Source organism: Hippopotamus amphibius, chromosome 8, assembly GCF_030028045.1.
Source record: "Hippopotamus amphibius kiboko isolate mHipAmp2 chromosome 8, mHipAmp2.hap2, whole genome shotgun sequence".
Taxonomy (NCBI): domain Eukaryota; kingdom Metazoa; phylum Chordata; class Mammalia; order Artiodactyla; family Hippopotamidae; genus Hippopotamus; species Hippopotamus amphibius.
Genome location: NC_080193.1, coordinates 88,426,152 through 88,440,576, shown reverse-complemented (window position 1 = coordinate 88,440,576; position 14,425 = coordinate 88,426,152). Strand labels below are relative to the sequence as shown.

At 39.6% G+C, this 14,425-nt stretch overlaps 1 protein-coding gene across 1 annotated transcript in view; it reads left to right on the top strand.

Annotated features, from left to right (window-relative positions):
- The window catches only part of CNOT9 (CCR4-NOT transcription complex subunit 9), a 28,438-nt gene extending 18,239 nt beyond the window's left edge, over positions 1 to 10,199 (top strand). Inside the window, exons 5-8 of the mRNA XM_057746198.1 lie at positions 1,296 to 1,405; positions 6,529 to 6,627; positions 6,842 to 6,933; positions 8,338 to 10,199. Of these exons, the coding sequence (XP_057602181.1) occupies positions 1,296 to 1,405; positions 6,529 to 6,627; positions 6,842 to 6,933; positions 8,338 to 8,506 (470 nt within the window). The 3' untranslated portion in view covers positions 8,507 to 10,199. The remainder of the gene's footprint in view (positions 1 to 1,295; positions 1,406 to 6,528; positions 6,628 to 6,841; positions 6,934 to 8,337) is intronic.
- The last annotated feature ends 4,226 nt before the right edge of the window (positions 10,200 to 14,425 follow it).

Sequence of the window (14,425 nt, the reverse complement as noted above, 5' to 3'; positions counted from 1 at the left end):
TTTTTATAGAAATTGACAGGGTAATCCTAAAATTTTATGTGGAAAGGCAAATGAACTAGAAAATCCATTTTTTAAAAAGAAGGATAAAGTCAGAAGACATATACTACCTGATTTATAGACCTACTGGAAAACTACAGTAGTCAAGACAGTGTGGTATTGGAGAAAAGACAGACTTGTAGAGCAGAATGGAGAGTACAGAGATAGACCCACACAGTTACAGTCAATTGGATCTTTGACAGAGGTGCAAAGATATTTAGTGAAGAAAGGATAGTCTTTTCAATAAATGGTGCTGGAACAATTGGATATCCATAAGTAAAGCAGTGAACCATGATCCATACCTTGTACTCTATACAAAATTAACTCAAAATGGATTTTAGACCTACATGTAAAAAATCTAAAGGAGATAATAATTTGACATTTGCTGTAGGCTGTGTTAGTAAATTACGGTACATGCTGTTTAGAGATGTAGTATTTGTAGATTGCCAGTCTGGTTAAAGAAAATGATACTACTCTCTCCTGAAGGGATTGACTTTAGTTATTACAGGTCCAGTTAACTAAGGCCTTTCATATAAAAGCTAGTGATGCCTTGGAGAAGCTCAGGGGACAGTCATTAGTTTAATGGGACTCTGCCTTCCTATATACAGAATGGAGAGGATATCACTGAACTGTGTCTGTCACCTGGTCAGTGGTGTCAGTTTAGAAACCAACAGGGTGATAGAATTGGGATGAATTTTAGAAATCATTTGTCCAACTCATTTTATAAAGAAACAGAGGCTTGCAAAGGGAAGGTAACTTTATCAAACTTAGGTAAACTAGTTGTGGAACCAGAATTAGAATCCATGTGTGTGTGTTTCTTGTTTAGGTATGCCCCATAGTGTTTGTGCGCTTTGGGGAAAGAGGGGCAATTAAATAACCAGGAAGTACTGTTTGTTTATGCCTATTGTGAAGTTGGATTCAGACTGACATCGTTTCTTTGCTACCTAAGATACATGGAGACGAGATGGTGATATTATTGTATGATTGTCTACCAAGAGTGATAGAAAAATTATTTAGATAGCTAAACTGACACTAGCTATATGATGGACCAAACTTGGTACCTGACCTTTTAGTGATGACTGCTTTTCTTCCTCATTTTTTTTTAAAAAAAACAAAAAACAAAAAACAAGGGTATAAATCTGATTCTCTGACATATAAACCACAGTTTGTGTTGTGTTAAGTTCCACAACTAGCTGGATGAACAGTTTTAGTTGGCACTTTGACTCTGAAATAATTTTGTTTGTCCATATTTTCTTTAGGGGCCCTGGTGAAAACAGATGAGCAGGAAGTAATCAACTTTTTATTGACAACAGAAATTATCCCTTTGTGTTTGCGCATTATGGAATCTGGAAGTGAACTTTCTAAAACGGTGTGTGTGTTTTTATCTTAATTAGATTCTATATTGTTGACTCTTGGGCTACCTCTTCATGGTCGAGTTATCATTTTCTGCCTCCCTTCAGGTTTTTTAAAACTTTCATGAATGTTTTTTCTCTTTCAAACAAAAATTATGTAATTATGATTTTAAAACCCAGACCCTTCAGAAGAATATCAAGTTAAACACTAAATTTCTCCCTTTTATTTGAACCCACTTCTCACTCCACGGGTGTATTATATTATTCCAGACATTTTTAATGCATAATCAAGTGTGTATATGTATATATATATATATATATATATATATATATATATATATACTTGAGCTTCTGCCTACTTTGCACTTTAACCAGGGATGATAATGTGACTGGGTATAGAATTCTCACCTCAATTTTCCCAGTCAGAACTCCTGCCATAGTCCTGTTGTCTTCTGATATTGAATGTTGTAGTGAAATCTTGGGTCAGCCTAATTTTTTCCTTTTTTTAGTAAACTTGCCTTTTCTGTGTGGATATTTATAAGCTTCTTTTATTACTTTTAAGTTCATTTGATAATCATATCAGATTTTTTTTTCTGGAAGAGCCTACTCCTTGTGTCTCTTTTTGCATTTGTTTTTTGTTTGTTTTTAATTAGTTAATTAATTAATTAATTAATTTGGTTGCACCAGGTCTTAGTTGCAGCACACGGGCTCCATAGTTGTGGCATGCAAACTCTCAGTTGCGGCATGTATGTGGGGTCTAGTTCCCTGACCAGGGATCGAACCCAGGCCTCCTGCATTGGGAGCATGGAGTCTTAAGCACCAGACCACCAGGGAAGTCCCTTTTGGTTAAAGTTTTCCCTTTAATTTGTTTTGGGCCTCTTGCTTCAGCAACATCGGTTATGCTATATTGTCTATTTTTCATATATATATATTTTTCCCCTCTCTGGTAACTTTCTATCTTTAATTTCATATCATGATTTTTCTCAAGGCTACTCTTCCATGTTGCTGACAATTTTTAGTAGTATCTAACCTCTGCTTCTAAAGTATGTCTAGTCACATTGACTAGACTAGTCACTTTAATTTTTAATTCGGTAAATATTTATTGCTGAATTGGATGTAAGCAGATGTAAATGATTTAAAATTTTTTTGTTTTGAATACGCAGTACAAATAAACTAAAAATTCAAATGCTACTACAAATAGGTATACAAACAAATGTAAGTCTCCTACCTTGGCCTCTCAGTTCTTCTCCCCAGTGATAACCAGTATTACTGCTTTCTTGTGGAATCTTTCCAGAAATGTTCCATGTATACACATGTAGCAGTTTAATTTTGTATTAATTTCTTTTAAAATTTTATTTTTTTATTGGCTGCATTGGGTCTTTGTTGCTGCGTGGGGGCTTTCCCTAGTTGCGGCGAGTGGGGGCTACTCTTCATTGCAGTGCTTGGGCTTCTCATTGCGGTGGCTTCTCGTTGGCTTCCCGTGTGGAGCACGGGTTCTAGGCGTGAGGGCTTCAGTAATTGTGGCATGTGGACTCAATAGTTGTGGCTCGCAGGCTCTAGAGCTCAGGCTCTGTAGTTGTGGTTGTGGTGCATGGGCTTACTTGCTCTGTGGCATGTGGGATCTTCCTGGACCAGGGATCGTACCCGTGTCCTTGCATTGGCAAGCGGATTCTCAACCACTGCGCCACCAGGAAAATCCCTGTATTAATTTTTTCTTTTTTTTTCTTTTTTTTTTTTAAATGCAGCCGGGCGCTTGGCGCCAGAGCTGTATTAATTTTTAAAATCCAAACTCTCTTCAATTTCCTTGAAAATTCAGGTAAGTATTACTTGTTACCCCTTCTTAGGGTATGTCTCTATAAAAAGTTTCCTTGTGGGAGTCTTTCTATCCAAGATTGCTATGTGTTCAAAAATAATGAATGGAAAAAGAGATGTTATGAGCTGAAGTTGGTGGTTTTTAAGTCAAGTATTTTACCTCTGAATACTTTTCCACCCAGCCTGCCAGTCTAGGGTGTGTGTGTTAGAGAGGATTTATACCTCTGTCCTCAATTTTCTACTAAACATCCAAAGAATAAGTGACATGTGATCTACGTTCATGCTTTTCTTCTCTCATTTCTTCCTTACTTTTATTCCTTTTGTTAATTTCAGTGGATTTCGGGCATAGGATTACAATGGGTACAACTGTATTCTGTTATTTTTTATTCATAGTTGCCCATGAATAGGTTTTTTTTAAGTTGGCTTCTTATAGCTGGACAGGAAAAGATTCATTTCTTCTTTTGTGACATTTCTTACAGGAGCCCCCATCCTAGTGATCCCTCCCATATTCACATTCCTTACTCACTACTAGAATTAATTCATCTTTGATGTGTAGAGGTTCCCACGGACCTTTACACTTCAACTAGAATACTTCTCCTATCCAGCTTTTATGGTTTGTAGTCAGTTCCTGACAAGTCTATCTTCTTTTGCTCCATGCAGGCAGACACCTTGTTGTGTTCACTTTTTATATACAACACTTAGTCTAACACCTTGCCATAGTAGGCACCCAGTAAAGCAGAGGTCCTCAGAGCTGTGTGACATGATCACCTGTGAAGTGTTTTAAAAACATCAGTGGCCAGGTCCCATCTCTGACCTACTGAACCATTCTCCGGGGTAATAAAATACAGACATCTGTGTTTTTTTAAAGATCCCCCTGAGTGAGTGTATAGTATAAGTTATTTTGGAAAGCTGTTTGCAGTATCCACTATAAACATAAGCCTACCCTATTACCCAGCAGTCCCACTCCTGCATATAAAAATGAGCTCTGGGGAATTCCCTGGCAATCCAGTCGTTAGGACTCCACGCATTCACTGCCAAGGGTCCAGGTTCGATCTCTGGTAAAGGAACTAAGATCCCACAAGCCGCACAGCATGGCCAAAAAAAAAAAGAAAGAGCTCTCACGAACATCAAAACATGTATAGGAGTGTTTATAGTATTCTTACTCTTGAAGGATAAATTGTCATATAGTTAAGAAGAATGAACTGATATATGCAACTTAGATGATATTATGTCAAGTGAAAGAGGCCAGATACAAATGAGTTCATACTGCATGACCATGTATGTGAAATTCAAGAATGGGCAAAACCAGTCAGTCAGTGAGGATAAATCAGAATAGTGATTACCTCTCAGGGAAGGATATTGACTGGGAAAAGGCACAAGGGAATCTTCTCAGGTGCTGGAAATGTTCTATATTTTATTTTAAATTTTTATTTTACTTCATTTTTATTGAAGTGCAGTTGATTTACAATATTATGTTAGTTTTAGGTATACCGCAAAGTGATTCATGTATATATTTTTTTCTCTTTTTACGTGCTCTTCCATTATAGGTTATTACAAGATATTGAGTATAGTTTGCTGTGCTATATAGTTGGTCTTTGTTGATTATCTATTTTATGTATAGTATTGTGTATATGTTAATCCCAACTTCCTAATGTTCTATATTTTAATCTCGTGGTTCACAGATGTGTAATAGGTAAAAATTAATCAAGATACACTTAAGATCAGTGCACTTTACACATTCTGTTGTGTATATGTTTGTATTAGTTTCTTTTTTTATAAATTTTTTTGGCTGCGTTTGGTCTTCATTGCTGCACAGGGGCTTTCTCTAGTTGTGGCGAGCGGGGGCTACTCTTCATTGTGGTGCAATGGCTTCTCTTGTGAAGCACAGGCTCTAGGCATGCAGGCTTCAGTAGTTGCAGTGCATGGGCTCAGTAGTTGTGGCACACGGGCTTAGTTGCTCCGTGGCATGTGGGATCTTCCTGGAACAGGGATTGAACCCACGTCCCCTGCATTGGCAGGTGGATTCTTAACCACTGCGCCACTAAGGAAGTCCCTGTATTAGTTTCTTATTGCTGCTGTAACAGATTGCCACAAGCTTGCTGGCTTAAAACACCAAAAATGTATTCTCCTACACTTCTGGAAGCCAGAAACAGTGAATCAGTTTAACCAAACTAAAATCAGGGTGCTGGTAAGGGCAACATTCCCTCTGTAAGCTCTAGGAGAGAGTCCCTTTCTTTACCTTTTCCAGCTTTTAGAATTGCATTTCTTGGCTCGTTGCCCCCTCTTCCATCTTCAAAGCCAGCAGTGTAGCATGTTCAGATCTCTCTCTGCTTCTGTCACATGACCTCCTCTATGGGCAAATCTCCCTCCTCTTCCCTCTTATAAAGCTTGTGATGATTACATTTAGGGCCCACCTGGATAATCTGAGATGATTAACCTCCTCCCAAGATTCTTAACTTAATAACATCTCCAAAGTTCCTTTTGCCATATAAAGTAGCATCCCTAGGGTTTGGTGATTAGGACCTGGATATCTTCAGGGGCCATTATTTAGCCAACCACAATGTTATACCCCTGTAAAATAGTAAAATAAAATGAATAATTCCCAAGTTGATTCTGATGAGCAGCTGAGGAAGAGAATCATTATAATAATCATTTGACTTGAATTAAACTAGTATTTTTAAAATACCATCTATGTAAGAGTTAATGAGCTTAAATTGAGTATATTCTTTATTACTGTTAGAACAGTTTTCAAAGGGAGGCTTAAAAATCTTATTTTCTTAAAGATCTTTTAAGAATAGGAAAAGCCTTACCTAATTCATTCAGAGGAGATGAGGCATAGCTGAATTTCTAAAATCATCTTGGCCTACGGAAAAAAAGAGGGGCTCTGTGTTTAACTAGGTTTGGATCTCAACTCTGTGATTTAGTAGCTTTGTCTCTTGAGACCTTAACCTGGCAAGTTATTGATTAACAGTTATACCTGGCACATAGTAGGTGTTCAGTAACTGAGAAAGTCTGTTTTTATGACTCTGAAAATTACCTACCTTTTTATGTAAAATGAGAATAACAGTGGTACCTACTTCATAGGTTTGTTGTGAAAATAAGATAAGGCATGTTATGGCTTTAGGAATAATTCTGGCACATAGTAAACGTTCAATATCGTAATATTTATTAATTTTTTTGTACTATGCATATCTTGTCAAGTAAGTTATATAGAATGCAAGGGTATTAGCTTAGTTTTCTGCTTCATGGTTCTTCCTGGGAGAAGAGTAGACAATTGGAAGACAAGTCTGAGCAACATTTTGGACTTCTTAATTTTGTTTTACTCCAGGTTGCCACATTTATCCTCCAGAAGATCCTCTTAGATGACACTGGTTTGGCTTATATATGTCAGACATATGAGCGTTTCTCCCATGTTGCCATGATCTTGGTGAGTTCTTTCATTTACCATCTTTGTAGCTGCTTCTGATCATTCAGCTTAGTCCCTGTGCAGTCAGTACTGAGCTGCTTCGGTCTCCCAACTAGAAATAACAACTGTGGAACCTTGTATAACAATTCTTGCAATACCTGATCTCTGATATCAACTAGGATTATTTTGTGTTTTGTGTGTTTTTTCCTACCCCACCTCGTTTTGGGGGAAACAGGGTAAAATGGTCCTGCAACTATCCAAAGAGCCTTCCGCCCGTTTGCTGAAGCATGTAGTAAGGTGTTACCTTCGACTCTCAGATAATCCCAGGTAAACATTTATAGGATTTAATCCAGACTTTGGGGAAATACTCTGGTGAGTGGTTACCGCATCTCATCGCATAGCTTCTATATCTTTAGGAGAAGGGATAAAACTTTATTTAGCTTGTCTGAGACAGACCTTGATTAATTCCTTTTAAAATCTGAAGTGCTGAATTTAAAAATCCATCAGAGTTTTATCTCCCCACTGGAACTCTGTACCCTACCCTAAAATTCCAGAGAGTTCAGACAGTGAATCTTAACGATACATTACTCTTGTGGTTTGAGGTTTCTGCTGCTAGTCCGGGATATCAGAAAGAAGAGTATGTTTTTAAAGATCTCTTAAGAAAGGAACAGGCCCAGAGGGCTCCTGAATTATATTTCCAGTTCTCTTCTTAATTCCTGTAAAGTCCTTGAGCTAATTATTTTATCTCCCTGTGTTCATAATCTTTCTGCCAGAAGTCATACATTGTAGATACAATGCATTTTAGAAATATTTGACCTTTTGCTTTGTAAATCCATAATTCATGCTGAAAGCCACTTGCTCAGATTCTGCTAAACCACATAATGGGTTGATTTCTGTGTTCTTAGGAATGGGGATAACTTGATTTAAGGTGAACTCAGCCTCCTGCCACTGAGGTTATTTAAGCCCTATTTCTTTGACCATTTTGTCCTATTTAGTGGTTCCTGTTTTCACCAAAGTTTGAAAATATGTTTATTGAAAACTCTGCTTGTACAGAAAAACTAGGCTGAGTACAAAAGCCAAAGCTTTTTCTAAAACACAGCCTTATGTAAACAGTTCACATTTACCTTTTTGAGTTTTCAGATTCGACTTTTACTGGTCATGTTTTAAAGAAAATGAGACATTTAAAAGTTCATCTGATAATGTTATCATAGTTTTGTTTTTACTGTTCATCTCTTATTAAGGGTTTTAACTATAAAACTGAAGCTGTTTTTGGAAAGACACAAATTTATATCAGTTTAGGGTTAAAGTTCATTAATTTATCTTACTATGAGTCAGGTCATAGCCCCTGTTCATGTACTGATTTTGGAATGTTTCATTTACTGTCACCCATGTATTTGCAGTGTGAGTGTTTTGACAATATTTACTATAATAAATCAGAAAGAAGAATTGAAGTAAATTATTGCACCATTTTATTCTGTTTGCTTTGTCACAAAATTCTGCGCTGGGGCATATCATTCTGAAAATGTTTGCAGACAACAGATCCTGAAGCTCTCTGAGCCTATGCCTTATATAAGCTTTAAGGAATTTGAATGGCTTCTTAAAGTACCTTGACAGAGCCAAAGATTCCCGAGATCCTATATATTTATATCTAAGGAAAGGGCTCTTCCCTGTCCCCCAGATGTGGGTTTATTTGTTTGGTCTCCCTGGTCGGTTTGTTTGTTTCTGATGTAGGGCACGTGAAGCACTCAGGCAGTGCCTCCCTGACCAGCTGAAGGACACGACCTTCGCCCAGGTGCTAAAAGATGACACCACCACGAAACGCTGGCTTGCACAACTGGTGAAGAACCTGCAAGAGGGCCAGGTCACCGATCCCCGGGGTATCCCCCTGCCCCCTCAGTGATCCTCCCCCGTCCCCTCCCACTACTCCCCCAAGTTGGGGAAGGGAGGGGGAACCTTCAAGGAAAACAGCTCAGGTTATATTGCCGACTGGGAATAGACGACCTCAATGCTGAACTGCACTGGAGAAAGGGGGCATGGTACCCCTGCTGAGGTGTATGAGCTGCCATCTCAGGCTGCCTTGAGGACCTGGGCTCCCTCTGCTACTCCCAGGAAACGAGCTCCTGACACAGCGGTTTGCCACCATAGCCAAGCAGGGTGTCAACACCAGCAGATGCTGTATTTGCAGCATGCCCAAGATGACCGTTCTCCCTCACCTCTACCCAGCCGCTGGCAGGGAGGGGAGAGAGTGGTGACAGCAGCAGCACTCTAGGCATGGTGAACGTCTGGGACCAAGCCATGTGGCGTTTTCTTATTTTGCCTTCCTGGAAGACTCAAGATGTCTCTCTTCATCCTCTCTCTGTGTTTGTTTACTTTGATTTTTTGTTTTTAATCTCAGAGAGAGGTGTGTTTAGTGGACACAAGCTGTAATATTCAGCAAAACTTTGTCAATTGGCACTGTTTACAAGTCTGTTAGCTGCATAAGCTCAATAAAAAGTTGGTCTGGGCATTACATCCCCTCTAGCAGGCCAATAGCTGCATGAGCTGTTGGGAGGAATGGGAGGCAGGGGAAGGATATAAAGCCAAAGGACAGCAGGAACCCACCGCCTAATTTCCCTTCCCTTTCCCGTTCTTCTACCCCCAGTTCTGGATGCCATAAGGACCTTAACCTTGCTTCTGGCTTTAGCTGCTAGCTTTTCCAAATCTCAGTGCTTTTCCCTTCTTCACTTCCCTGCTATTAAACTTAAAACAGACGTCTTAATTCATCAGGCTGTCCTAGAAGGGTATTGTATTGGGGGAGGAGAGGAAATGGTGGACGTCACCTTCAATTCTAGTCCTCAAAGATATTTTCTAGATGACTTTTAAAAGGGAGGTGCCTGTGTTTAATAGGATAGGCTACTAGAACCCATTCTTTGCTTTAGTGTGACTCTACAATTCCATCTGTCTTCATGATTGTACTTGAAGCAGTATTAGCTGAGTGAGTTAATTTTATTTGGATTTAAGATAGAGGGCTGGACTCTGCTTGCTCACTTATTCAGTTTTTGTTTTTGTTTTTGAACACATTCCCCTTTGGTCTGTGGGAATTACAGGGTTGCCACTAAAATATTTTCCACTTTTTCATATTGTGTCAGAGAATCCCCCATCCTACTCTGGAGCTTTAGATGACTATTCACAGTCCAGAGGCTTGAACCTGCAACCCAGTGTAAACTGCCTTGCTTTCCCCCAATCCTTCCCCCTGCCATCACCTGCTCTCTCCTTCTCTCTCCCTCTCTCTCTCTGTCTCTCTCTCTCTCATTCCCATCTCCAATCAAAGATGGGGTTATTAACCCAACTAGAGAGAGATGAAGTATTTTTGGTCCACATCTCACACAATTGAAGGTGTCTCTGAATACGTTTGGGAAGGGTTTATAAGGGGCAAGCTCAGAGAAACCTTTGCAGAGGCAGTTTTGCCAACCCAAGGGCTCTTTCAAGCCGACTTTCACAAAGGGAGCCGGCCTTGTTAGTTGGCTTCTGTCTCTTTAGAGCCAAGAAAGTAGTAGTTCAGTAGCCTAGATGTAGGAAGGGTAGAATAAGCACTTACTCCCCTGCTTCCAAAATGAAGAGAACCAGGCCAGCTCTCACTAATCTCAAGCCTGAAGACAAGAGGTCTTGGAGAAAGCAGAGAACAGCATGGACTGGATAAACGTCTTGACTTCTTTCAACCCATAGTTTATGACTTGGAGAGTCCAGCTAGGGCAACCCTGATTTTTGCCAACCGCCTTTTTGCTGAGCCAAAGTTTTCTCATTCCCCCTCCTCTGGGGAAGCAGCTGAGGCCCAGGGCCTTGCTCCCTGAGAAATTCTCTTCTCCATCTTGCGGTGCATTGGCCATTGTACTGTGCCAATAGTGTCTTAATTCTTGTACCATCTATTCTCAGCTGGCCTTGGATCCCATGCAGGAGTTGGGGGGAGGGGTGGAAATGGGTATTGTTCCTTGTAGTTGATCCTGATGTCGTGTGTGTATAAAGAGACCCCCTCCCCTCATTTTGTGTGTTCCATCCCTCTCACTCCCTCAGCAGGATTGAAATAAAACATGCTTCTGTTTTTGTAACAATAATTTTTCCTTTAAACTGGAGATTTTATTTTGTCAATATCGAGGTATCTAGGCACTTTGGTCAGATGGTCCTCATCAACCTTGCCACTACCTCTGTTCACCTACACGCACACACTGCCCAGAGGTGATGTGATGGTTCCTTTGGGAGAGAGCCTTACTGATGCTTAAAAGCTGTTTGGGAGGCTGAGATGGTACCCTTTTTCTGATAAAGTATCTCTTGCTGGGACACAACCTCACTCCTGAGTGTAGTGGCTAGACCTTAGTACTAGTGTGGGAGAGACTTCTATAAATGAAGGGGTAAAGCTTGAAACATTTCATCACCAACTTTAATATTGATTTCTTTCCGGGATTCAAGACTTAGAGCACACCTCCAGAGTTGTTTCCATCCCTGTTCCTAACTGTCAGTGGGATAGAGCCAGCCTCTGCCTCCAGCTTGTTTTTTCCAAGGTTTGAGGGCCTTTGTTTCAGTGATGGAACAGGGCAAGGATAGGTATTGATAGCCTTCAGAGCATGCCTTCCTTATTAGCTGTATATATGATTCCCTTACTCACTATTCCTGCTGCTCAAAGGCTGGGAAAGTGTGAGGGGGAGGGGGGGGATAGACATAGTTATTGCTATCAAAAGTCCAAGGAAAACATTTGAAATAGGAAACCACAGAATTAAATGAGATTTTTCTTTCCTGAATGTTGCATAATTTAATTTTTTTAAATAGTGCATTTATTTCAAAAGCAGACATAACAGGTAAGTTAACAATACAATTAAACCTAGCTTAACTGACATACATAGAACATTGTAACTCAACCAACGGTGTACATATTTTTAATTGCACCAAAAGCTTTTACCAAAATTTATCGTAACTGGACCATCAAGTAAGCCTCAGGAAATTTATGAAATAATTTAAAATAATAGAATGTTCTCTGAACACAGTGGGATTAAGCTGGGGGGGATAAAACTGAAAAGTCCCTAACTTTATAAAACAGGCAGTACAGTTCTAAATAACCCACTGGTCACGGGAAAAAAGCACAAAGGAAGTTAGGGGGAAAATGTTAAATGGTAATGAAGATGTGCCATACCAAAACCTATGGTATACAGGCGAAGCCCTACTTGAATTTATAACTTTAAATTTACACATTACAAAAGAAAGGCTGAAGCCAGTAATCTTAAGTTTTCTCGTCAAGGAACTGGGAAAAAATAGCAAATTCAAAATGTAGAAGGAAGAATGCAAAAAAAAAAAAAAGCAGTAAAATAGAAAACAGATGTACAGTAAAAATCAGGGAAGTCAAAAGTTATTCCCTCGAAAACAGTAAAACTGATAAACCCATAGACTGATCAGGGAAAAAAAAAAGTCAACGTTAGAAATGAAAAAAGGGGCATAACTCCTATATTAGAGTCACCGATATCAGAAATGTCCAGAAACTATAGAAAAAAGGAACAGATCTAAATTCACCTTTTTTGTTAAATATTTACGTGCCTGTGCCGGGTCTCAGTTTTAGTTTCAGTATGCAGGATCTAGTTCCTGACCAGGGGTTAGAACCCAGGACCCCTGCATTGGGAGCACAGAGTCTTACCCACTGGACCACCAGGGAAGTCCCTTAATTCACTTTTGAAACAGCCATCAAAAACTATCAGTGACATCACAAGAAAGGAAAACCAAGTGCTAACCTCTCCCATGAATGTAAATGTAAAATTCCCAGACAAAATAAGCAAGTCAAATCTAGCAATATATAAAAAGGATAGTGGGTCAAATCTAACTTGGGTTTACTGCAAAAATACAAGATGGATTCAACACTTAAAAACTAATGAATTCAGGGACTTCCTTGGTGGTGCAGTGCTTAAGAATTTGCCTGCCAATGCAGGGGACATGGGTTCAATCCCTGGTCTGGAAAGATCCCGCATGCAGCAGAGCAACTAAGTCGGTTCGCCACAACTACTGAGCCTGCGAGCCACACAACTATTTAGCCTGCATGCTTCAACTGCTGAAGCCAATGCACCTAGAGCCAGTGCTCTGCAACAAGAGAAGCTGCCTCGAGAAGCCCGCACACCGCAATGAAGAGTAGCCCCCACTCTACACAACTAGAGAAAAAGCCCTCTCCCAGCAACAAAGACAATGCAGCCAATAAATAATAAATGAAGTTCTATTAAAAAAAAAAAAAACCTAATGAATTCAATTCATACAATCAACATATAAGAAAAATCACAATCATCTAGATGGATGCAGGAAAGAGCACTATGAAATTCAATACGTATTTATGATTTTAGAAAACTTTGAAAACCAGAAATAGAAGGGCACATCCTTAATCTAATAAAAATCTTTTTTTATAAATTTATGTATTTACTGGCTGTATTGGGTCTTTGTTGCTGCTCACGGCCTTTCTCTAGTTGTGGTGAGCCCCCGGGAGCTACTCTTTGTTGTGGTGCACGGGCTTCTCATTGCAGTAGCTTCTCTTGTTGCAGAGCACGAGCTCTAGGCGCGTGGGCTTCAGTAGTTGTGGCACATGAGCTCAATAGTTGTGGCTCGTGGGCTCTAGAGCGCAGGCTCAGTAGTTGTGGCACACGGGCTTAGCTGCTTCACAGCATGTGGGATCTTCCCACATCAGGGCTCGAACCTGTGTCCCCTGCATTGGCAGGCAGATTCTTAACCACTGCGCCACCAGGGAAGCCATAAAAGTCTTATATGTGTATGTAGGTATAGATAGGTTGGTACAAATATATATGTATGTGTGTGTTGGGGGGGGGGTTAATCACTTTGACCTAAAATAAAATTTAATTATAATTTAAAGAAGTAAAATAAAAAGTAAAAAGTTTCATAATCATGAAAACAAACAAAAATCTTAATAAAAGCCCTACAGTAAACCTCTCAATGATAAACTATTGAAGTCATTCCCCATGAGATGAGGAAAAAGATAAGGATGTCCACTATCACAACTCCATATATCATTATACTGATCCAAGCCACTATGATAAGTCAAGAAAATAAAAGAAGGGACTTCCCTGGTGGTTCAGTGGTTAAGACTCCCAGCTCCCAATGCAGGGGGCCCAGGTTTGATCCCTGGTCAGGGAACTAGATCCAGCATGCTGCAACTAAGACCCAGTGCAGCCAAATAAATTTTTTAAATTAATTAATTTATTGGCTGTGTTGGGTCTTCGATGCGGCACATGGGCTTTCTCTAGTTGTGGTGAGCGGGGGCTACTCTTCACTGTGGTGTGCAGGCTCATCATTGCAGTGGCTTCTCTTGTTGTGGAGCACGGGCTCTAGGCATGTGGCACGTGGGCTCAATAGTTGTGGCGCATGGGCTTAGCTGCTCTGTGGCATGTGGGATCTTCCTGGAGCAGAGATTGAACCCGTGTCCCCTGCATTGGCAGGCAGATTCTTAACCACTCTGCCACCTAGGAAGTCCCAAATAAATATTTTTTTAAAAAAATTTTAAGTTTAAAAACATTAAAAAAGATTTTTAAAAAAAATAAGATTACAAAGGAAAAAAACAAAAATCATGCTGACAACATGATTGTGTATGTAGATGATCTAAAAGAATATACAAACTCTTAGAATTAAGTGAACTTAGCAAGGTCACAGAATACAAAATCAGTATATCACCCCCTAAAAAATCAATTATGTGTTTCCAAATACAATAAATAGAAAATGAAATTTCAGAACTTATATTGTTTATAATAGGATAATAAATCAAATAGCTCGAAATAGATATGTCAAAAGATATGCAGAATCTTTACAT